Genomic DNA, 24,330 nt, shown 5'->3' on the forward strand with positions numbered 1-24,330 from the left:
AACTTTACAAGACAGAGCAAGGTTTATTTCTAAACAAAAATCCCACTTGAATATAATAAGGCTTCTAGTAGGGAAGGGAAGGGAAGGGAAGGGAAGGGAAGGGAAGGGAAGGGAAGGGAAGAGAAGGGAGATAAAACAATTGCATGAAAAATCACTGCAAAATACTCTGGTTCAGACAAACTGTTCAGAAGAACTGGGAGGGTGGAGCATGCTGTATGGGGGTGGGGGAAAACATGTGAACAAAATACCTGAAAGAGCTTCCAGGCATTGCAAAGTAATTTTTCTTTCCTTTGGCAGCCTCTATTTGTGTCATAATGCGTATCAGTCTGTCAAAAAAATTATCAGTATAGAAAAACATAACTTCATCCTAAAGAGTGATAATAGATGTGTACCAGTGACTACATTGTGTTTATGATACTTTCAGCCAGCAGATTCAAACACACCCTACTGGATTTTACGCATAGTTAGCGAACAGAAAGAGGCAGACTTTCTGGAGATGAAGAAAGACACCCGGCGAGCAGATGAGATCAGAGCCATGAAAGAAGCATGGGAGTCTGCAGAGCCAGGGAGAGCTGTCAAGGTAATACCAGAGTGCTATCTTTGCAGTGATGTTTCTTCACAAGTTCCAGGAGTTGTTGTGATGATAGAGCAGTTGTCACAACAGAAACCTGACTTCATAGGGTTGTCCTCTTCACCACTCTGTGGAAGACAAGAAATTTTACAGTTTAAAGAATTAAAAGTGATTATGTGCCTGAATTCCAGACAGGAATCCAGATAATCTACTTCAGGCTTCTGTAGATCACTGAGATTTTAGGTTCTACTTTACAAAACATAGAAAAGTTTCTCCTTAGAAAGCAAACTACCTCTACACATTTGCAAAGCTGCTACTTGTGGCAAGTTTAATGTTTAGCATGAACAGATTCGATTGAGAAATACACTGCTATAAACATGCCAAAAATGATTCCTCCTGAAGAACTGGCATCTGGTCATATCAGTACTCAAATTGTCCCTTGCAGCCAGGATTCCAAATTCATTCTGCGTTGCAGGTTACCCATGGGCTGGTACACGCTCAGTATGAATTCACTGTTTTGGAGAAGCAATACTGATTTAGTTGCCGGCTGCATCTGGGTGCTTTTGACGTGACATATGCTTGAGGTGGAAAAATAATACATGCTCTTTCTAGCAAAGCAAAAAGTTGCAGTGCTGATTCAGAATTAGAAGCATCATTACCAAAGAAAAATAAAAGAACAAAGTGCAGTCTTCTAACTCACCTGAGAGTCATTCCCTATCACCACCAATACAATTTCCCATTAAGGAATATTCAGTCAGAATCCCAGATTTGTCTTTTTTATATTACCTTTCAGAAATGAACCTCAGACATGAGTCTTGCCAGTTAGAATCTCAGATTTTCTCAGTTCTTTTCAGTTTGTTCAAAAGCAGAACTTTTCCTGACACTACTCTGTTAAATTCTGAACTAAGGAGAGATGCAGCTCTGCAGCTTTGATTGGTTGTGCTGAGACTGAAAATGCAAGTACAGCCTCCTAAAGATTAGCTGGAAATGAATCCTCTTTGATGTGCAAAGACTCTTCAGAATCTGATTCTATCACTGTTGCCTTTTTTAATCAGAAAATCAACTGAATTGCAACTACGGGGTTCCATTTTTGAAGCCCCTTAGGTTTGTGACAATTTTTTAAAACAGCTGTCATTAAGACAATTGCAGCAACAACAGAATATGCTAAAACAAGGTCTAAATTGGGGGTGTGCTATCCAGATTAAGTAGTTTCCCCTTTCCTTTCTTCTTGACAACCCTGGCCCAATGTCTGCCCATTCCAGAGTCACAGACCCTCTGACTCTGGAAATTGAGTGCCTGACTCCGGGATGACCAAAAGCCAAAGGGCTTCTCTATCCATTCTGGCAACGTCAGCCCTTAAGAGAATGCCAAGTGAGTCAAAGTCGCCTTCTGAAAAAACAGAAGTGCTGATGTCTGGTTCTGGCATCAAAGGTAATTGAGTCTGAAAGGGTTTGCACCCAAAGGTCTCATTTTTCAGGAGGAAGTCTAAATCATCAGGCTATAGGAGCTCCTAGGATGAAGTGATAGTTCCCTAAGGAGGTGCAGTAGCCGTACATTCAGCTATACAGCTTTTGTTTTATTTTTAATCCCAATACTATTTTAAACTGCCCAGAGATTAGTGATTTCCCACTATTTCATTGGACAGTGATCTTTAGTATAAGTGTGCAGTATCTTAGGACTGATTCAGTGGGATCCTGGCATCTTTTCTGATTCCAGCACCAGGCAGACTTGCACACTGCACCCTGGTGTTAGGTCTTATTGAAGACTTATAGAATCCTACTTTTGAAAATTCTTTGAGATTTAAAATATGCAGTAAAATTTTTCTTACCTGGACTATAAAACTTTGATCTCTAGGCTTTTCAGGAACGTGTGCGTTTTATTAATAAGTATGCTGTGAGAGATTCAGAGGAACCCATAGCTGGGGCTGAGACTGCCAACTTAACACCTAGCTCAGGAGAAACAGGTAAGGGTATAACTTTCTGTTCAGCATGTTCCACTCCTTAGAAAAGACTTCTGCATTAAATACTGGTAGTAGATGGATAGATCAGCTCCAATAAAGGTGTCCAAATGTGCAATGGCAAGCTTGCTCTCTATCCCCTCTTTATTTTAATTGTTTCACTGCTCTATTTACAGACACACAGCCCCACAGCTCTTGGAGGCTGCCAAGTTACCCTTAAGCAAACTTCAGGTAGTCCTTTTGTAGTAGAATTCTAATCCTGAATTAATCTGAAATTTTTGGAAGTTCAGCGGAAAATACCTTCTCCTTCAATTCCAAGTACCAGAGTTCATTAGTGTAGAAATGCTAAAAAAGTGTTTAGCAGCTAAAATAGCATGTCAGTAAGAGACTAATACACCTAAACTGCATTCTCTTCATGTTCATGTTCATGGAAATTGTTCATGAAGAGTGATCTAGAAGCGAGGTGTCAAAAAGTGCATTCTGAGTAGCATCAGCTTCCTGGAAGCTTCCATGAGTGCTGCCTAATGTTATTTAGTGATTACAACTTCTATGGGTTCTTCATATGTATTCCCTGCCAATTTCTGTACTCTGATGAAAAGTTGAACTGGGTGCAAGACTTCAAGCTGTTTGTTGGTTTTTTTCTTTTGTGAATATGCTGAGATCAGGCCATCATAAAAAGGACAGAATACTGCCCAGTCTGATTGTGACAATATCTGGTCATGACTCATGTTCATGGAACTAGAACCCGTGACCCATACTTAATTATAGGTTAGTGTTTTTCCATCCTGGTAAGTACACTTCACAGGAAAGGTTCAGAACTTAAGTAGAATTAATCCTCACCTACTGCCTTAAACATAATATTGGTTACTCAAAACAATATTATTTCCTCTAAGTTACTGGCTAAAGGACTTCAAAATTAATGGTTGTCCACCTAGAGCTTTGTTCTAAACTAAGCATTTAGAGTCTAATATAAAGCCTTATGAAGTAAAGAGTGACACCCCAATGACTTTAAGTTGTTGTGGTTCTATTCTGTTGCAGTGAACCATGACCAACCCCAGGGCCAGCCCCAAAAGCCTTGAGGACCCCAAAGGCTGTGATCTGTGCCTTACCCTTTAGCTGCAAGTCTCCCTTCCCCATTTTTCTCGTATCTCTCTGCCTTTCCAGAGTGATCTAGGTTCTTTGGCAGCAGATTGGTCTCTGTTACTCCTCCCAGCCTCCCCCTTTCTTCATTGACTGTAATCCCTTCTCCCCACCTCTGTAACACCCGCTGGCCGAAGTTATCATTGGTTACTGTGTGTTTTCCACGCCTGCTTGTTGGGCTACAAAACCGTCCCTCCAGGCATGTGGCTTATTCTACCCTGGAATAAACCCCTTTCCCACGAAGGGGAGTCCCTCCGCTTTATCCTACCTCCTTCACGTGTGCTGGCCATCGGGGTGCAAGGCGAACCCGAGCTGGGGATTCGCCCGTTCTCCCGCACGCCGCAATCGGACTCCATCTGTCCCTGCTCGGGGCAGGCAGAAGGCTGCTCGGTACCAGGACAACACGCTAGCCCGGCTGGTACTGCAGCACTGTTCCACAGAGTACAGCAATAGGCAATGATGGGATTGAACATCTCTGTAGTATGCAGTATCTTAATGAGGATTTTTGTATTCTGGAGAATTCTGTTCTGATGGGCAGTATCTAAGGCACTTCCAAAGATCCAAGTCACCCTTTGAGACCAGCAGAGAAGGCTGGTATATTTGTCCATGTATAGACAGTAAATATATAGACAGTAATTTTTTTAATGTTCAGAAACCTCTTCCTATTTTTTCATGAGAAAAGTCCAGTAATATTTTTAAAACATTTCAACTGGTTACTGCTATAGGTAAGGTAATAAAAGAGTTTTTATAAAAGAAAACTACTGCAGTCATCATTAAATCTCATCAAATTTCACAGGTATTTCACAAGCACATGGAGACAAATTGAAAGAAGGAAGCATTAAAATAATGACAAAGCAGCTCAGCCTGGTGCCAAGCTTAATATCAGATGTGTCATTGTATTGCAAGAAAGCTACAATAAAACATAGCATGGTTATTATCCATGTGGTTAAAAAAAAAGTCTAAGATTTCAGAATACCAGTTTTACTATGACATGGTTTTTCTTTAAACTGGTATTTCTTAAACTAAATATTTTCCCCAAAAGGGAATATAATTTTTTAAAATTACAGCCAGGACTGAACAACCAGCTTGTTATTGATTTTTTTAAATAAAAGAATATGATTCCCAGAAGTTGTTTTTATATCTTTCAGGCACTGCAAATTCAATGTTCTTGCTTAGATTTACAAACTTTCTTGAGTAGAGGGGATTTAGCTAAAATATATATATTAGTTTAATTGTAGTATATGTGGGGGTTTTGCAGCATCTTTGATTGTATCCTACATGTTGGAAGTAAAAGGGCAGAAATATATCCTCTTCAGCCCATATTCTCATTTAATAATTTTGCTGAGCCAAAGGAAGAAAAATTTATGTAAGAATTTAGGTGGAGCCCCCTAGCATAACCAAATAACCAGTTTAATCTGTTCTATTTTATATTTTCTTACCACAGGAGAGAAAGCACCACAAACAGCTATTGGCTCAAGATTAAAAACACAGCAAAAGAAATGGGAGCTTATAGACCTTAGTCCTTACATGAGGTAAACTGCCCTAACATAATAAATGCCCAAGGAGTTGAATCACTGCACTGTATGTAATGAGTATGTGACATAAACTTTTGAAGACAATGAGCATTCAGGCAAATACATTTATTTCAGTGTTCATCTTGAAAGGAGCATGTATTTCCAGATCACAGGATATTCTGAATTGGAAGGGCCCCACGAGGATCATCAAGTCCTGCTCTTAAGTGAATGGCCCATACAGGGATTGAACCCACAATCTTGGTGGTATCAGCACCACACTCCAAACAGCTGAGCCAATCTTAGGATCATAAGAAATTTTTCAGGATGTTATGCTGGCTTAAGATAACATATTTAACAAACACAGTTCAGTTAATAATAGTTAATATCTGAAATAATTATATTAATTATATTTATTATTCAAAAGAACTTTATTCTTTATTACAAATGTTGACATGAACTTATCAAGCTAATTCACATGCACCTCCTTATTTGCTGTGCTGTGGCTAGAACCCACTTCATGCTTAAGTCCATTTGTATTCAATGTGGCATTTTTGTATTTCATTGATCTTCAAAAGATTTTAAAAAATGCTGAAAAAAATGCTCAAATTTCATTTTAAATTGAAAGGGAAATAGGCATTATATTGAAGTGAATAGCATTAAACCAGTAGAAAATATGGCAAAATACCTTCCAGAAGTTTGAATCTTGTAAGCATTTCATTTGTCTCCAACTCCTTGACTTTTACACTAGACATTTAAGACAAAATTTCAAAGTATATTATCCACTTACCTGCCATTATGCCAAAAGGAAAAAAAAAAAAGAAATTGATTTTGTCTCAATGCATAATTATAATATAAAAAAACTTCTAAAAATATATTTCTTGCAAATTAAAAGTAAGTGTCACATGTAGGAGTTTTTCCTATGCTCGAAGATGAGCATGATTTTACAAATAGATTTAAAACAGACACTCAAATATATGGCCTCAGGAATGTATTTTCTTATTGGTGTTATATATAAACAGAAGAAAAGTGACTCCTTAACCATATCTAACCATACGATAGTGATGTTGCCAAATATAAGCCAAATACCTGCATATAGATGTTAAGCAAAATAGACAACAACCAAAACAACCAAAACTTGATATGAGACAAATACCTGTTTTGTATTTCCTTCAGAAAAACAATGTCTGAATCTGTCCTGAGAAATGAATCTATCATTCAACAGCAACAGATGCGTAAAGAAGAAAAAATTAACCATTTTAGGCAACTCCGCAAGCTGGTATTGGAACAAAGACAAAAAGAAGAAAATGACAGAGTTTTATTGAAGCAAAATATACTTGAAATGTATGAGAACCTGCAGGTATGTTTTCAAGATTACTTTCCAGTTAATTACTACCGTGATGTCTGCCACTAGTCTGAATATCCTGATCAACCATTATCAAGAGTTTTGTATTCAGTACTAGTAATTAGAAGCAGTGAACAAGCTTGAAATTTCACTTGGGCAAAGGTTAAAACTAAAAGTTCTAAAGTAAAAAAATAGTACTGCATGACATCCTTAGTATGAATACCCTCTCTGCAAAAACACTATTTTATCAGCATAAAAGGATGGTTATAAGTCAGAATAAACTGACATGTGACATACATGACCAGATGCTTATTAGGTAAAGCATCTCCAGTTTGGCTATTTTTTAGTTATAGAATTGAATAGAGCTTTTTGAAAAGGAATAAAAATTATACAGGGGGATAAGTTGCTCTTAATGTGTCTCAGAGAAAAGTTAGAGAATGCAGTTTTCTTGGAATATGCATGATGCCAGCAAACAAAGAATTTAGATTACTAATCTTCAGAAAACCATGTCTATAAGTAATAAATGTGGTAGCATTAGGGTAGGATCCATTGTGAGGATTAACTCAGCCAAGCATTGCACATGAAATTGGTACAAATATTTTACCAAATTGGCTTAACTGTTGAGCATCAACAGGAACAAAATGATGTGTTACAGTGGTGGTACAATAACCACTATCAATCAGCTGGTGACTATTCAGAGCTCTTAAAACTGGGTAAGAGACAGTAAAAGCAATTTTACATCAAATCAACCTATTTACAGAAATCTTACTTGAAAACATCTCCTTAACTAGTTCCCAGACAGCCTGATTTATGTTACTCAAGTACTGGTCAGCAAGGAGCCACCACAGTTCTCCCTCCAGCAGCCTGATCCTATTAAGCCAGGTTTTCAGATGTTACTATGATTTTGGATGCCTAACATATTATATATTAGAAGGGCAAATTTTTCACAAGAGTAGATCCTCTACTCTTTCTGGAAAGTATTTCCTTTAAAAGTGTTTCACAGTATGAATTTAAAATGAGAGTTACTTGTGAATATGCACACTGTACTGATAAGCACTTTTGCAGTTCTTTCATCTGTAGACCATAAAGAACTATATAGACATTTCCAGGTATCCCCATTTTTCAGGATGGAAATAGAAAAGGGAAAGTATTCAGAGGTGTCAAAGCCCCACTTGCCCTAGGTCTCATTGAAGGTCATTGTGATTTAGGCTCCTTTAGCCTCTTAAAAGGCTAGAACTCCTAAGCCATTTCAGCATTTCTGACACCTAGTTTTTAATAGACTTGTTTAAGACAGAAAAGCAAAGCAGTAACTGAAAAGGGACTAGATCCAGATGGGTAACTACTCTGTTGCCCTATTCTCCTTCCATACAACTAGCTTATTATTCCAGCAGTTTAAAAAGGATTTTTCTGAACTTTCTCTTCTTCATGGTGGAAAGATTGACATATAGCTGCTTCCTTTGAGAAATCAATAAACATCCATGTAAAAAGAAAAGGAGAGATACTCTCCCTGTACTTACAGAGTCGCAAAGTGAAACAGAAGAGCAAGGATACAGTTCCTTGTGATGAAATCAAGATTGATGTGCTGAGCATGGCAGTATTGCTGTTTGTTTTTGGCCAGGCATCCTTAGATGAAACACGAGGCAGAGTTTACAGCATTCGGGAAGCATACAGAAATCAGCTGCTGGAGGCTGAGCGCAGAAAACAAGAAGAACTGGCAACTCAGGAAGCAGCCCTGCAAGCAGAGCAAAAGAAGAGAATTGCAGACAGAAAGAAAAAACGGTAAAGGCTTAGGGAAAAAAAGCGTAGTTGCTATCACTAGTGAATTGTATTTAACAGTTTGGGAAAGAAAGTTCATATGCAAAGATGAGAAAGAATGTTTATTATTTTCAAGTATTTTTGGCAACTATATCACATTTTCTCTCTTTGCCTGTTGCTAGTCAAAAAATTGATCTAGTATTCTTTTTAGCAGTGTTTGGTATTTTGCTTCTCACAAAGCTACTCGCTACTATTAAAATTTTTGTGTTTTACTGAAATAACTTTTGCAATAAAATTCATATTCCATTTAGACTCTTCTCCCAAAATCACCGTGTCTTTTGTCTTTTTTCCCAATCAAAACAGAACTAGTCAAGAATGAATCAGAGTTGAAACAGTAAATGTAACCAGTCAGTTTTGAAAGTCATTTGACCTGGCTCCTTCAGTGAATGACAATTTATGGAGTTTATCATAATTAAATAGCGGCAAACCACACTTTTCATATGCTGGCATTGGGAGGCTTACCAAAGCCTGACTGAGTAGGCACTCACAAGCTCTCTGTGTACTGTAATATTTTTCCCTTCCATCATTCTCTTACGTGTTTTGGAATCTCAGTAATGCTCTGTAGTGACAAACTCATGACACAACCTTCCAAGGCTTGTTAAATACTCCTTTATCCTTCCTAAGCTATATTTTGCCCATGCTGGCTTTGCTCAAAGTGACTAATTACAGTAGACTCTCATCTGGAATTTAAAATCATTTCTTAAAAGTAAACCAGTGAATGAGGTGGCAATCACAGGCTTTTTACACAAAGGGTGAAATGTTTCCTCTAAGCTCTTGTTTCCATTATCATAGAACTCCTGTATTTGTCATTTTGTCATCAAACACAAAAAAACTATCACCACAAGCTGTTGCCCTATCCACCTTTCTTTCCCAAGAAACCACTCACAAGCTATCACTCTGTGCACAGAGACAATGATCAAAACTCTTACAATTGTGAGAGATCTCTAGAACGGACAGAGCTGTTTTAAATGGCTTAAAGTATTTTCCATGCATGCAGTTGCAAGCAGAAGCTTGGGAAGTTAGACTAAGTATATATTGTATACATGCAATGTGTTCAGGATGTCCAAAAGCATTTTATTATCTAGTTAAGGTAAGAAACCGTGAGACTCACCTATTTGGTGCAAATCACAGGAAGTTTTGTGCTTTTCATTCTGGCCACTGGACAGGCTACCATTGCCTTTGAAACTAGCCTTTCCTCTGCATCTTAATGACCAGATGTTCAGCTTCAGCTGGTTTTACTCACCTCTGTTTTATCCATACATCACTATTTGGCTTGAACTTGACTCAGTCTTCTGTCAGTTCTATGATGTCTGTGCTTTGTACATCATCAAACCTACACACTTGCTGTGTGCCTCCATTCGGCCTCCTTCCTCCCATACATCACGAACTAAACTAACTAGCTTGAGTTTTTGTCTTTGAAAAGGAAGAATTGAAACCAGAGTCCTAAAACTGCACTGGTGAATTTTATTTCTAAGATCAGGAGCTAAGTTTTGCTTTGACCCATACAGGCTGCAAATAAAAAGCCTGTCAGTCTTTTGCTATAATTTCTCTTTGTCCTCTCTGTTTTGGAATATAGGATATACTGCTTCATAATATTCTATCTTGTTTCCATGGCAATAGCACGTGTTGGTTGTCTTCTTATGTGAATCTCTAATGAGCTTCTGTAGAGGAAGATCAAGTTGAAGTTCTGTTCTTCATGTCACTGCAAGCGTTATAACAATATTCTGTTGTAAAAATCAATCCAGTTCCAAAAGTCAGCATTATAAACATCTAAATGTAAAAAATTCAGCTAATAACTTTCATGATCACAACCCGTCCCCATGTGTAATCAGCTGTCAGCTGACAAACTCAGGCACAGTGTACTCAGATCTACATTATCAAATCTTGCTCTGATGTTAAACGTAATTCTAATTTTCTAATTTTCTCATTTTGAAAGGTAACGTGGCATCGTCAAAATCTGCTGTATGGTTTGTGAATGTCTCTATTGGCTCTTTTATGATTTCAACAATGCAGGTATGATGAGGGTGTGAATTACTGCCACACTGTTTAATTGCATGTACTTTGGGGTGTGTAATGTTTTAAGAGAAGCACAGTAACAGTTTTACTAAATCCCTGTGCATGTTCTAGAAGAACAAAATATTCACTTACCTCATAATGGAGCATGGAAGAGAAAATGCCTTGTTTGGATTGTGCTAAAGAATTTACATACATTGGACCAGAAACAGATGACTGATGACATTTCATATGCATCAGTTTTACATCAGCAGAACAGCTTTTCACATGTTGCACTATATTACAGGCTAAGTTAGTGGGGAAAGATGTACAAAAACTAAAACAAAACTATTTCTAAACAGCCATTTGCAGTAAGTTAAAAAGCCATTGTGTTTAGCACTTTACTGTAAGAAAAACAAGAAAAACTGTATGTTGTGTTTTAATTGATTGTCACCTCCAGTTTGTAGTCAGGTTGCCCAATAGTCAAATTATGTGTTCACGTGGGTAAAACATGTTTATTCTTTTGCCCTCTAGGACTAATACAGCTCTCATGGTTTTGACACTGGCTAAGCACCAAGTACTCACGAAAAACTACTCACTCATTTTCCTCTGCTATAGCTAAGCAGAGGAGGGGAAATTAAAATGAAAACTTCATGACTTGAGATAAGGATTAGGGAAAAAAATTTTATGGGCAAAACAGGCTCAAAACTTGAACAGTATAAATAAAATTTATTATAAACAGAATTAAAAGTAAAAAGGGTATGAGAACACCTTTCTTTCCCAGTCCCTCCCTCTTTTCACCGACCACGCAAGGAGACAAAACATGGGGTTTTGTTTAGTCTTTCACTTCTTAAAAATCTTTCTTCAGTACACTTAAGGAAAAAAAGTTTCTTTCTTCTGCTGTGCTGTGGGATCCTTCCCACGGGAGATAGTTCTCTGTGAACTTTTCCAGCGTGGTTTTAACTTTCACGAACAGCAGCCCACCCGACCTGGTGTAACGTGAGTCCCTCCCATGAATGGTGCGGTCTTCCCAAAACTTGTGAGTCATTTTAGTTCATGGGGTTTAGTCTTTTAGCTGTCCTAGTTTGGAAGCAAGGGTTCTCTTTTTCTATCTCTGGAAGCAAGAGTCTTTTCTCTCTGTTCGAGTTCCTCACTGGATTACAGCTTTTCAGCATTCACGCGCTCCAGTTTGAGCACTATTCCTCACGGACTGTGTGTGGATCTCTGCATCCCACCCATGCACCTCATGAATCACAGGGAAAGAGTTTGCTGTATTATAGTCCTCACCATGGCTTGCAGAAGAATCTCAGCTCTGACGTTTGGAGCACTTCCTCTCTCTCTTTTTCACTGACTTCAGTATCGCCATGTTGGTTCTCCTCACATGTCCCCACTTTGCCCTTGTCTCTGACTCGGGAGAAAATTGGTGTCCATAGGTTTCATTTAGTCTCAAGTTCTATCAATCAAAAAGCTCTTACAGAGCTTCACTGCGCTGAAAAGGTTGAGCTCGTCTGTGTTCCATGTAGGGGAATTGTTCGCCACGTTTTCATCGCTGGCCACATGGTCCCTGCCGACAGCACATGGGCTGCGCTGGCCGCTGGCTCCACTCAGCGCCTCTCCTCATGTGGGGCACTGAAAAGGAGAAGTTGCTGCCGCCCCTGCCCTTTTGTCTGCAGCACAGATGGTTAAAAGCAGCTAAGCAAGTAAAGTTCATTGGGAGCCATGCTGAGATGGCAGCAGCCACGCCACCCCAGCTGCATGGGCGTTCCCGGTGCTGGTCCCAGCCGCATGGTCCCAGCTGCATGGCTGCTCGCAGTGCCAGGATGGCCCCCCACCCTGGCAGCACGACCCCGGCTGCCCTCTGGATGGGCCCCCCAATGGCCACCTCACCACCCCTCAGGAGAAGAAAAAGAGAGCTTCCGGTGCTTTTTTCCTTTCTTAAATATGTCATCGCAGAGGCGTTACCAACTTCTCTAATTGGGCTAGTAACTTGCCCATTGTCAGAGCCTTCAGCGATTGGCTCTGTGCTGGACATAGGAGAAGCTTCGAGCAGCTTCTCCCTCTCACTAAAACCAGGCTGTGTTAAACCAACACAAAGCTTTTAAGCATCATAATTTTATAAAATTTACTGTAATAAAAGCTCTGGGATTCGGATAGTCATGAGTCCTGCTTATACTTAGCTTGGCCATACAGGGCCATATTCAGTAAGAGCATAAGGACAAGCTTGAAATTACGTGCATTCTTGCTCAGTGAAGAAGAGTCCTTAAGAAAAGGACTCACACATGGAGTCAAGCCCTTTACAGAACAGAACAGATAGTGCAAACTTTTCTGAATCAAGACACGATTGCCTGATCTTTCAAGATGACACTCATTTTGGAGGTGCAATAGCAAAATGGCTGCATCAAAGCATACTATACCAGGTATCTTGTGGCATCACACCACAGAAGAGAGTTTAGGGAAGTGGGAGCAGGGGTTGAACAGTTGCCTTCTAACATTTCTTACAGAAAATCATATCTGAGAAAGCTGGCACAGTTTGTCACTTACACAGCCCCTCATTTTTTTCATGGAAGGACTCCGTGTGTGAAAAACAGCACGTGTATCTATGATGATCTCTAAAGGTTGCAGTTTAGCTGTCTTGTGACTTGAAGAGTTGCATACTTCTCCCCTGAAATTCCAAGTCTGACTCCTGAAGAAGAGCCTGGCAGAAGCCATTTCTTTACATAGATAAAAGGGAATTGGGTACCTCAGCAGTTCAAAAATCCTGATCTGTGTCTAGCAGAAAACTGTGTGCTTCTTAGAGATGGTCTCCATTATAATGGTAAGATTTCTTTTTATTTTTGTGTGATTCCCCCACATCTTTAAGTACCTCCAACTCATGAATCAAATACAAAACTGATTCCACTCTCTTCACTTAAAACACTGTTGAAGAGTCTGTTAGTATCTAAACATCAAGAAGAAGCAATTTCAAAAAGCAGCACAGTGGCATGTGAGAGACAAGCCTAGTTTTCCTCCTGTGAACCAGCTATGCAGTTTGAAACATCTAGTGAGCTCTGAGTTTAGGGCAATACTGGAAATGTTTTACAATTATACTTGGTGATTGGCTGGAATTTTGAACATTGATTTAGGATTTTATTAGAGCATAGGGCATCTTTCAATATATCATTGAAGTTGAGTTGCATTTTTGTAGTAGTAAAACTAAAAGAATTTGTTTACTGTACTCTTTCCTGATACTCATTTCTCTTTCAATTGAAGTGTAGCCAGTTATACAAAGGAAAAATCCCGCTATTCAGTAGAAATTTGTAAAAGTTTGGGTGGAAACTGCAAAAGTCACAGGAGAATGAGAACATGTTAGATTGCATTGTGAATAATCCCTAAAGAATTTATCAGTTTGATTTCTTTACTTCTACATTTTAGGAAAAATGGTAGATTCACAGTGAGGTGCAGGTAGCTGAGAAAGAAATAAGTCTTTGACCTGATAATTCAATTTAATGGGGATTAAGTCCATAAAGACTTATTCACTTGTAATAATTCTTTGTAGGCATGTTCTGCTAAGCTTTAGCAGTTTTCACTGCTTGATCCTTTTCTTTTGACCAGCTATTCTGAATTAGAAAGGATCTTTTCCATTAAAATATGTATCTACAGTTACTTTTTAATGCAAGTAGCTTCATTAATCTTCATATTACTTGTCCCATCTGCTTTGCTTTAATTTGGCTGGCATTTACACAATGAGTTACAGATCAAAAAGCAGAGCAAGCCTGTTCCGTATTGCCTCACTACTGAGACAAGCAATGTGCTGTGAAACTAGGCTGGGTTCTGAGCTGCCAGTCTGCTCACCCCGGCAATGTGCAATTTACCCACTCTGTAAGGTCTCATTTTAATTCAAGGAAGAGACAGCATTTATACACATGCACAGCATATCCCCTCCAAAAGGCAAGAAAAGTGTCTACATATTTTGTCTGGCAGAAAACTTAAGAGAACAGCTTTGCATAATCACATGGCAGTTTACAGAATGAAGAAATCTCACTCTCTGAGCCCTTTTTTCCTCTTATTCATTTCTTGAATTAGTCCTAATAGATTCAAAGTCCAGGTAATATTCCAATGATTTAAATATTCTTGTTTGCAGAAAAACAAGAAGATGATGTCCTCCATCTCAGAGGAGTACAAAGACAGTAGAAAAGTAGAAAGCCAGGGAAGGAGAGGAAACTATTTGCATTGTATGAACTGAGACAACAGCACAAAAGGAAGGTGCAGTGAAGATGTCACTAGCCACAATAAGAGAAAATATTTGGGGGGGAGGGGGGATGGGGGGACACAGTTAGATAGGACTCAGGACTTTTGATCTTTGTGGCAACAAGAATGTGCTTAGGGTCAGTGGTTCAGGGGCTGGCAGGCTATTCTGAGAATGTGATAATGTACAGGCCCAAGTGTAGCCAGGATATGTCACTTCAGGTCACATCTCAGTGCACAGTCCTCTCTGAAACCTGAGCTTCCCTGCCCAACAACCGGGCTTTCTCCCTAAGGGCAAGTACCAACATGCTCAGTCTTCCATGGGTACATGGGAGGTGTTTGCCTTGCACATGGTAGCTCAGTGGATGCAGCACAACCCATGGAAAACAATACCCAGGCTTCTCTACTCTCTGCCTGAGAAAGCTGGATTCCATGGGTGTGTGCCCACAGACACATACATCTGGGATATATATCACAGATATCTTTCCCAGACACCATGGGGAACCCATTCTCACCAGACCCATGCTCACAAGACCAAGCATAGGGCAAGAGAGATCCTGACTCCATGTATAAGCCAGCTCATTGCAAAGCTGGAACAGAGGAGGGATACAGCTGCTGCATGTTCATGGACTTCTGTAAGGTTTGACTTGCTAATAAGTCATATAAATGAAGTGTCTTGCTAAAAGGAGATTACTGTTTTGCAGCCTGTAGTGTGCTAGATTTGATTTCCATCCAATGTCTGGACATTCTACTCATGGCAAAAACCAGTAGATGTCAGCTACAGACAGGTACAGAGGCAGTCCAAGCACTCAGTGTTGGCACAGCTACGAGCAACCAGAACTGCTTCAGACATACAGAGGGGCAGTGAAAAAAAATTCATCCTTCCTTTTCTATACTCCACTCCTTCAGCTTTAAGACCACAATTATTATGGGGGTTTATTATTTATTTTTTTACTACAGAGAAACCTTGACTTGGCTCTGGAGACAATCGTTGGCAGAGGCTAGAATCACAGATCCAAAAATTCAGGAAAGACTAAAACTACTCCACCCCTAGTCCACCAGGGTAGACAAAAGAATGAAAGGCTTTATATCACAGGACTTTACATACCCTATAAAAATTTTACTCTTGGGAACTGGAGAAAGATAAGGGACTAAAGATTAGTCACAAGTGCCTAAAGCCATGTTTGTACTCTTCTCTCTTACACTACAAAAATGTGGCATGAGAGAATGTGAGGTTCAGCTAATGCAGGAATGAGAAACTTCCTCATACCTTGTCCTTTCTCTTGATAGAATGACTTTCACAGCATTTCATCAAAAGCATTAGGAAAAGCAAGGGAATGATTTTCTATTGCTCTAGTGCAAAAGGTGAGTTTCCTAAAAGCACATTTCTCAGACTTGCTTAAATTGCTTTCACCTGAACTATTCAGTGTTATGAGTTTCAAAAACTTCATTGGTAACTTAGGTTTTTCAAGTGGTTTCTTTTTTTCTCCCATATATATTACTGGCTTAACACATTGCAGCTGTGATGTAGCAGATGGAAACTGTTTTGATAATTGATGCTTTGAAATACCATATGCATAGGCTGAGATATTTAAGTTCTGTTTAATGTGTTTGTCTGTCTATGTCCATATCTGCTTTCTCCAAAAGAGGATTTGTTTACCACAAAACAACAACAAAAAATCTGGTAACATGGCTAAGATGAGAAGATTGTAGATCCCTGTCACACCGTTTACAAATTGGATGCAGAGACAAACAAGTCCAGATGAAGTATCATTCTCTTTTCAGTCTTCTCACTAAACTTAGCATGATCTGGAGGTCTATTATTGTTCCCCAGCTATCTATCAGCACATGTGTGCTGAGTATATCATTGCTATAATTTAACACACAGCCAGCACTGGTACAACAAAGCTGGTGTGCAGTGCAGAACGATTGCAAGCCAAGTGTGAGACATTTTATCAGATACGGTCCCTGCTCAGTGACATTCAGCTGGAGTTTTGCTAGAGGCCGGGAGTTCACCAGCGGGATGCACAGGGCAGAACATTGTGAGATACCACTCTTGGCAGCCCACTTAAGTACGTTGCTTTCAGATGCAACATGATGCAGTTTCCTTGTTCCATCCTTTTTTACAGGTTCCACTGTACTCATTGCTGCTTTCATACTGTCACCCTGCTAGCAATGTGGCTGTATGGGGAATAATATGGAAATTACTTTAAATAGAAACCTACAGAAACGTTGTGCCACAGTCTTTTTTAATTATTTGATTTATTTATTTATTTATTTAATTAAAGATAGTGCAGATAGTATAGAGGGGACGCCTAATTCTGGCCATTTAAATCAGGAGGCTGAGTTATTTAGTCACCTTTAAAAATTCATAATCATGATTTTTGCCTGGAGGAATTTTTAAAACGCGATGTGAATCGTGTCATTGCGAACAGGTAATACACACGGCGAATACGGTAATTAAGCGGATGTTTATCTTAAAGGACTTGGGATTTTCTGTCTGATGTCCCGGCGCCGCCATTCCCTCCCGGCCGGGCCCACCAGGGGGCGCTGCGTCCGTGCTTGCTCCGGCCGGGATCGCGGCGCTGCTGGGCCGTTCCTGCCCTCAGGGGCCGCTTCCAGCCCTGCCCGCACATCCCGCCGGGATCGCGGTGCTGCTGCTGGGTCGTTCCTGCCCTCAGGGGCCGCTTCCAGCCCTGCCCGCACATCCCGCCGGGATCGCGGTGCTGCTGCTGGGCCGTTCCTGCCCTCAGGGGCCGCTTCCAGCCCTGCCCGCACATCCCGCCGCCAGCGGGACACGCCCAGGGCAGGCCGGGGGGGGGCTGCTGCGCCAGGCTGTGCCCTAGGACCAAACGCGGTCTCTCAGCTAATTCGCGGCTGTAGAAGAGAAATGCTGAATTCTCGCTGACCTGGGCTAATTTCCGAGAGGCTGAAGGCAAGGATAGCTGTCTTTTTAGTCTTTTATTTCCCCCGTGGCAAAATGTGTACTCAGTTTTGAGTAGCGCTATAAATAACGTAAAAAATAATAATTGGGAGGCACTGGGTCTGCAGAGTAACAAAGCCCCGTGCTTTCATCTGGGCCCTGCAGAGCTGTGCCCTGTCTGCCCCTATTCCACTTGAAAGAGAAGGAATCTGTGTGAACTGGAAGGATTTTGTGTGGCTTTCAGCGTCTCTGCCCGCTTCCACACCGAGTGCGTGACCACTCCACGGCAAAGCGGAGCCCGGGTCAGCTGGCCCGCGCCTGAACCCTCACTGCTGCCAACCCCCGGGAACGCAGGCGCTGGCTGTGTCCAGCCTGCGTTGCCTTAAGCCTTAGAGCCCCGGAAGGCTTTTCCGCTTTTTGTTTTCAGGATTTGTCTGCGGGCCAGCTGACGGCTTAACACGGCTGACCCTCCTCCCCAGCGAGGCTGACACCGGTGCACGGTATCGATCTCACTGCAGTACAGGAGGTGCAGCCAAAGCGCCGAGAGGCACTCACCTCGTACAGTGTAGTACAGTGAACTTTCCGAAAGTAAAAGTGCTTGGTCAGGAGGCTGATAGAGTAAATCATCAAAAATATCCGCTGTCCATTGTGCCTCTTGACATTCATTGTGCTGCAGCTGTGACTTGTTTTATTGACTCATTATAAGGATATAATGCATTGGGGAGTTAGAAACTTGCAAAGGGAAGTATCTGCTGTCCCATAAATTGTCCCTCTAATTTTGTAACACATTACATTTTAAAGGCAGGTCATAATGTTCCCAATCAGTTACCGAAAGGTAGGTCTCTAACTAGAAATTACTCAAGTGAGGAGCTGAGGAACTTGCTTCAAATTGGAGCACTGAAAATCAGGCCAGTTTGAATTAACTGCTGGTGGATACTAGCTTTGAAAACACGGGCTGCTGTCACCAAGTACAACACTTGCCTTTTGAAACAGATCCAGGGAATGAACAAGTACAGAAATATTCCAGACAACTTCAGGGTGCTATTCAGTGGTACTGACCGTGCCTGCACCACTGAGGGGGGCCTGACACAGCACAAGTGTCATCACCACTGGATATGCATCTGCTTGATTCTGGACAGGTTCTAAAGCTGGAACCAAATCCACACTCTGCATGTTGTGCAAGAGAAAAATGGGGGATTGGGATAAGCAAGGGTCTGGTTTTTCTCCTCCAAGTACTCTTGCTTGGACTAAGTGGGTAACTCTACAAGTAAGCTGGATCATAATGGGGGCTGCTTACATTTTTGAACAGCTGATTGAATTTTTTCTCCCATTTATTAATATTATACATATTAGTTTGATAATTTCTTTCAGCAAATTTTTGAGCTGCAGCATCGAGAGCTGCAGCAAACATTGTTTTGTTTATTGCTTATTTTTCAAATGTCATCATGCACTAGAGGGTCTGCAGGAGCTCATCACTTCCCAGGGACAAGAAGACTACAAGAACCTTCTGATGAGGAACAGTCCGTGCAGTCTTCTGCCTACAATAAACTTCTTTTCCCTGCATGTGGGCAAAAAGACAGAATATCACAGAAATTAAAAAACAGATTGAAGCTCTCATTGTGTTTAAGCTTCAGTATATATTAGGATATGGCATTTGTCTAATGATGAGTCTTATGGCTGAGGTGTTAAAAAAGAATTAGTCTAGGCAATTTAGCCACCAGATAGCTATTGATATTAACAGAAGCAGGCTGATTGACTTTGCACGTCTCCAATTATAATCCGTGCTATAATTATGATTATACTTCTCCATAGAGCACTGAGCCTCCACTTTTGACTCATACCAGATTCCCACTGAAGTCAGCAGGAGCTGTGCTAGAGATGGGGCTTTCATAGGCAGCAGTGTTTGTCCAAAAGTAAACAAGCTGTTTCTGTACATTGCTTCCCTAAAATGGATTGTTTTCTCCTGTGTATGGTCATAGCTCTAATCAGGCATACAGCTTTTGCTTTGTTCTGACACAGGAGCAAAGTCAGGTTTAAGGCACTGGTAGTCTGGTGTATCTTCAGACTTGTCCAGCACTGTAAAAGTCTTAAATTTTACAAGTCTTAACTTAGGGGTTAGCTCGAGTCTCCATCCAATAATTCAGTATCAATAATACCCTGCTTGCCTGTAAATCTTATTCTCATTAGTTTTTGTGCAGACAAGTAAAATGTATTTAATTGATTTCATCATGATTAAAAGGAGGCAAGTAGATTTACGCAAGAGGAGTAAATACTCAGGTTTACTGTGGAAAGCTTACACGGGGAAAATCTATCTTCATCTCCTTACCTACCTTATTATACTCTCAGGCAAACTCTATTTATTGATTGTGGGTGAAGTTGTTAGTTGCCTGGTCAGCACTACAGGTGAGGAAACGTGTTTGGGAAGCAGCTTTCCATTTTTTGTAGAAAAAGAGGAAACAAAGACCATAAACTGGGGAAAACCTGAAACAGCAAAATTCATAAGACTATAGTTGTTCATGTTAAGATGCACAATGTGAGAAGAAGATCTTCATGTAGGAAGTTTCTGTAAATGCTAGCTTGGTGACAAATTGTCCCCATTATCTCTATAATCACTTGCTAAGCCATAAAAAATATAAATCTCTCATCTTGCAAGCAGCTCTGTAGAAGTACAATCCCGTGGGATTCTGCATGGCACTACGAGCCTGTTAAAGTCGATCAGAGGGTGGCATAGGGGTGGCATCTCAGGCTGTGTCTTATTTCTGGGAGAAATAGGATCTTCACCCCTTTGGTATTTGTCTGGGTACCAATGAGCATGTGTCAGAAGTATATGGACATTTCTTCATGGAGAGTTTTCAGAATTATAATTACAGCTGTCCTTAAACATCATGTTCTGCACTATATAGTGCCCTGATACATGATGGCTCTGTAACCTAAAACCATACTAGCATTTTAATCTTGGACTTTTTATTACTGGCTCCTTTAATCTCAGGCTTTTTTCTTTTACTGCCTCATCTTTCCAAAATTTGCATTATCAAATACTTAAAATCAATCGCTGCAGCAGAATGAAGAGTATCACTCAGAAAGTTCTCCACCACTGCAGTGGCTACAGCGTGTTACCCTGTGGTATTTGAGCACTTGCATACAGGAATTATTTCTGTCTCCTGAGAGGGTTGGGGTGCAAGGAGCTGTCCTGGTTTTTGCAGAGAGCCATAATACCATATAAGCCCTGTGGCTATTTGAAAGTGGTGTTAGGAGTGAGGCACAGCATGGCCATGGTTTCATAGCGAGTTTGGGGTCTTGCAGGACCTGGGCCCTGAGCACACCATACTTTTGACAACCAGCTTCTGTGCTTCTCTTGCTAATCCACAGCCATGCTCCACAAGTCAGTAGGAGAAGCCCTCTTATTGAGCACATTATCTTGCTTCTGTTGGGAGGGAAACCAAAATTTCAGAAGTCGAGTCATCATTTTTTCTCTACCTTACTTTTGCAAAATAATAAGGTGAGGCTTCCTAATGTGCAACCACTTGCAATTAATCAGGCAGTGACTGCGTCTGAGAAGGGCTCAGGGAGCTCCCACCTGGCACCAGGTTAATCTGTTTTCAAAATTTCTGTGACCTGTAGCCAGGGTGGGGGCGGCAGGAGCCTTTTCAAGAGACACGAGTGTCATCTAGTGGTGAAATAAACCCACTCGATCACACCCCAGGGGCCACCATCTGCCCACTGGTTTCCATACAGAACACTGGGTGACACAATTTGTTTCTGCCACACTTTAACAACCTAATGCAGAATGTATGCACTAATGCTTCTTTTAGCTTTCATCCTTGTGGGATTTCTTTTATGCAGGCTGATGGAAAATAATACGAGCCCATAGCTAAGCAGGCAGCAGACACTAATGGCTCTCCAGCTGAGGTTCTTCTGTCCCTGTGATGGGATACAGAAAGGATCTGTCTCCTTGGGAACAGTGACCACCAGCTCCCCAGGAGTTAAGCGAGAATTTTACAGGACAAAGAGCTGTTTAAAGTTTTGTTTACTTGTATTGTGTGCTGTGTCCCTTGAAGGAATGGACATTGGTGTTTTAGAGTAGATTTTTTCCCAAGCTCCTTTGCCTTCTTTCACACATAAATCCAGATTTATTAGCAGAGCATAAACATAGTCATTCTCTTGTACTGATCAAATATGAAAGGAGAAACATCTTCTCACCAGAAGCATCACTAGCAGAGGAACATGCAGGGACAGGTGGCTGAACTGGTAACGAGGTGAAGTGGAGCAATACTGGTTGGTTATGTATAATTTTCCTGATGTGACTTCCCGGCAGCTCATCACAGTAACTCTAATGGAATAAACCCAGCTCAGGCTGTTGTGCAGGTCTTCTGAGTGAAGACAGACTTTGAATCTAGTTACCTAGAACTCATCATGTAAAATTACTGCCAGCCATTGCTCAGTACACATTTTCAGGTGCAGAACTGGAAACCCATCATTTTCTTTGGAACAAAGGGTAACTTACCATATTTTCAGCTGATGCCAAGAAGTGAGACTTTCGAAAAATCCCAAGTGCTTCCCAGTTGAGTAGGGGCTGGTGGATGGAGGACATGGAGCTACACAGCCTTGGAGCTGTGGGCAGTGAAAATCTGAGCATCCAGTCCCTCTTCTAGGGAGACAAACCAAGGTTATGCCTTGTTTTTCAAATGGTGCTTCACCTCCCACCATTTCCTGCTAGAGCAGGCCTTGGACCATCATGCCATGCAGGTTTCATGATCCTAAGGGTAAATGCACGGGAAAAAAAACAACCAACAAAAAGCCTAATAAAAAGCACCTGAATCTCCTTGCAATGCTGCCAGCTGGCTATGGAATAGGGCACTGGGCAGAGCTCGGATCAGCCAGGTAGCCAGGGGCTCTTGGCAAGCCGAGGGCAGCGAAGCATATGGGTCTTTCCCCTGTGTCGCTCTGCGGCCGGAGCCACCGAGGGAAGGGGCTCGAGAGCCAGAGCCGCCAGCTCTCGCTCTTTGCCAGCCCGTCGGCTTCCATCTCCCGCTCCCGGGAAAGCGCACCCAGCGGGGCTCGCACTCGCGCTTTTCATTTGTCAGCCAGCCTGCGTCAGCACTAATACCGAGCTCAGCTGCTCATCATCCCAGCTGATAATGTCGCGGGAAGAATTAGGCAAGGCATGCTGGTAGGAGGGAGAGAGAGGGCTTGAGGGAGAGTAATCACTGGCACAGTGATGGGAAATAAATGAGATCAGAAAAAACAACCCTCAAACAGGCTATTCTCAGGCTAAAAGGGAGTGTATTTTTCGGAGATGGGGCTGTTTCAGTCCCAGCTGTGGGGAGCCACGGGATAGCAGCAGGTCTCCCTGGGATTTCAGTAGGGCTTGCCTCAAGGCTAAATGAGGGAGCTGCCACAGGGCGCTTGACATTCAGCTGAGTTGCAGAAAAGCTAAATGGGTGGGCTGAGAGGCTGGGTTGTCCCCTTGCCCACAGATGAGATGTGGCAAGAGGCAGGGGAGGGCTCACAGATGCTGCCGCTTCTGCATGGGTGCAGTGCAGGCTTTCCCTCTTTAGAGAAAAGTGGAAAGCTTTTTGCTTGCACAGCTTCTGCCTGAGATTTGGAGCAGTTTTTCCTCATGAGAACAATGCTAATAAGAAGAGGACGTGCCACAGTCTCATGAAACCCATGGAGGTCCTGGACATGCAAGCAGCACTATTCGCTGTGCAGCAGCCAGCTGGAGTCCAGTCCCCCATATCTCCCTCAACAGCAGAGCAGAGTGCTCTATCAAAAGAAGGCATACACTTAATCAATTCCTGTGGTGCTGTAAAAAGTCAAATTTAATTTGAATTTTTTAATATACCTTTGCATTTTAACCACCGCTAGCACTAGACCAGCGTTTTACTCCTTCTTCTGGTTATTTCCCTACAAAATGTGTCTATTTCAACTGAAATCCAGCAAACATTTTGAAAACACTGTGGCAAGATCAAGGATGTTTTGCAAAATCTTTATCTGTGCAACCTAAGTGGACCTGGCAACAGAACAGATTGTGTTCTGAACTTGGGGAAAAAGGTGAAATAGCTCATCCTCATCAGTTCTGCTCTTTGTATGTTGGCAGTAAATTCAGGGTGACTGTCTATCTCTAAATGCTGCATGGCATCTGGAGCTACAGTCCCTGGATTGTCTGGTTTTGTGCACCGTGTAGCTGCTTGGTTCTCCCAAAAGCCATGAAGTGACCCTTGGAAGAAAGTCGTGTATCCAGAGCACCAGTCTGGGCTGACCACAGAGCCACAGACCAGAATTCTCAGCTTAGAAAGCTGCCTTTCAGGGGTACCAGAGAAGAAACAAGTATCACAGTGCAGAATGAGCTTTTTTTTATGAGTGTTGTGTCATGACTAGCACATCTGAACCAAATACTGTAATAATTTATGCCCATGTGTTGCTTTTTTTTTTGCACATGTGATTAATTTTGGACATACATTTCCACATCTCTAAGTGTTCTGCAAAGTTCAGCAGTAAATTATTACTTAACAACCAAAAAAGTTGCTTTCTCACACCTTTTATTTTCCTTTTTCTCCTTGCTTACTGGCCACCAGGAGAAACACCATTAGAGTGATGCTGAAATCAAAAGCTTTAGCTAAGATTTTCAGAGTGACTGAGGGAGAATTGTCAAGGAAAAGGTGTCTGTGTATCTGGCCTCAAAAGGTAAGCCCAAAAAGGAGACACCCTGGTGACTGAATTCTTGGCAAGTGGTTACATTTGAACATTCAATTGCTGTGATGGCAAAGCCTCCCTCAAAATTATTTTTTTTGCTTGAAACCTAAGTTAAATGGCATTTAATTTCATATTCTTCCACAAAAGTTATTCCAA

The 24,330-nt window shown here is 41.3% G+C and overlaps 1 protein-coding gene and 1 long non-coding RNA gene across 3 annotated transcripts in view; one reads left to right on the forward strand and one right to left on the reverse strand.

Annotated features, from left to right (window-relative positions):
* ADGB (androglobin) overlaps positions 1–8,409 on the forward strand; it is a 111,516-nt gene extending 103,107 nt beyond the window's left edge. The window contains exons 30-34 of the mRNA XM_042016610.1: positions 425–580; positions 2,426–2,534; positions 5,113–5,200; positions 6,356–6,539; positions 8,143–8,409. Coding sequence (XP_041872544.1) covers positions 425–580; positions 2,426–2,534; positions 5,113–5,200; positions 6,356–6,539; positions 8,143–8,307 — 702 coding nt within the window. The 3' untranslated portion in view covers positions 8,308–8,409. The remainder of the gene's footprint in view (positions 1–424; positions 581–2,425; positions 2,535–5,112; positions 5,201–6,355; positions 6,540–8,142) is intronic.
* On the reverse strand, positions 1–22,580 carry LOC121658966. 2 transcript variants are annotated; one of them, XR_006014124.1, is made up of 4 exons: positions 21,983–22,580; positions 8,042–8,256; positions 6,336–6,455; positions 1–699 (listed from the first exon to the last, which is right to left on the reverse strand). It is a non-coding gene; the product is annotated as an uncharacterized LOC121658966 (long non-coding RNA). The 2 variants fall into 2 exon arrangements; XR_006014123.1 differs by lacking the exon at positions 6,336–6,455 and having other exon boundaries at positions 21,983–22,572.
* Positions 22,581–24,330: the final 1,750 nt, after the last annotated feature.

The sequence above is a fragment of the Corvus kubaryi genome, unplaced genomic scaffold, assembly GCF_017639235.1.
Source record: "Corvus kubaryi isolate FWS band 111438036 unplaced genomic scaffold, C.kubaryi_AGA036_p1.0 split3-73, whole genome shotgun sequence".
In the NCBI taxonomy this organism is placed as follows: Eukaryota; Metazoa; Chordata; class Aves; order Passeriformes; family Corvidae; genus Corvus; species Corvus kubaryi.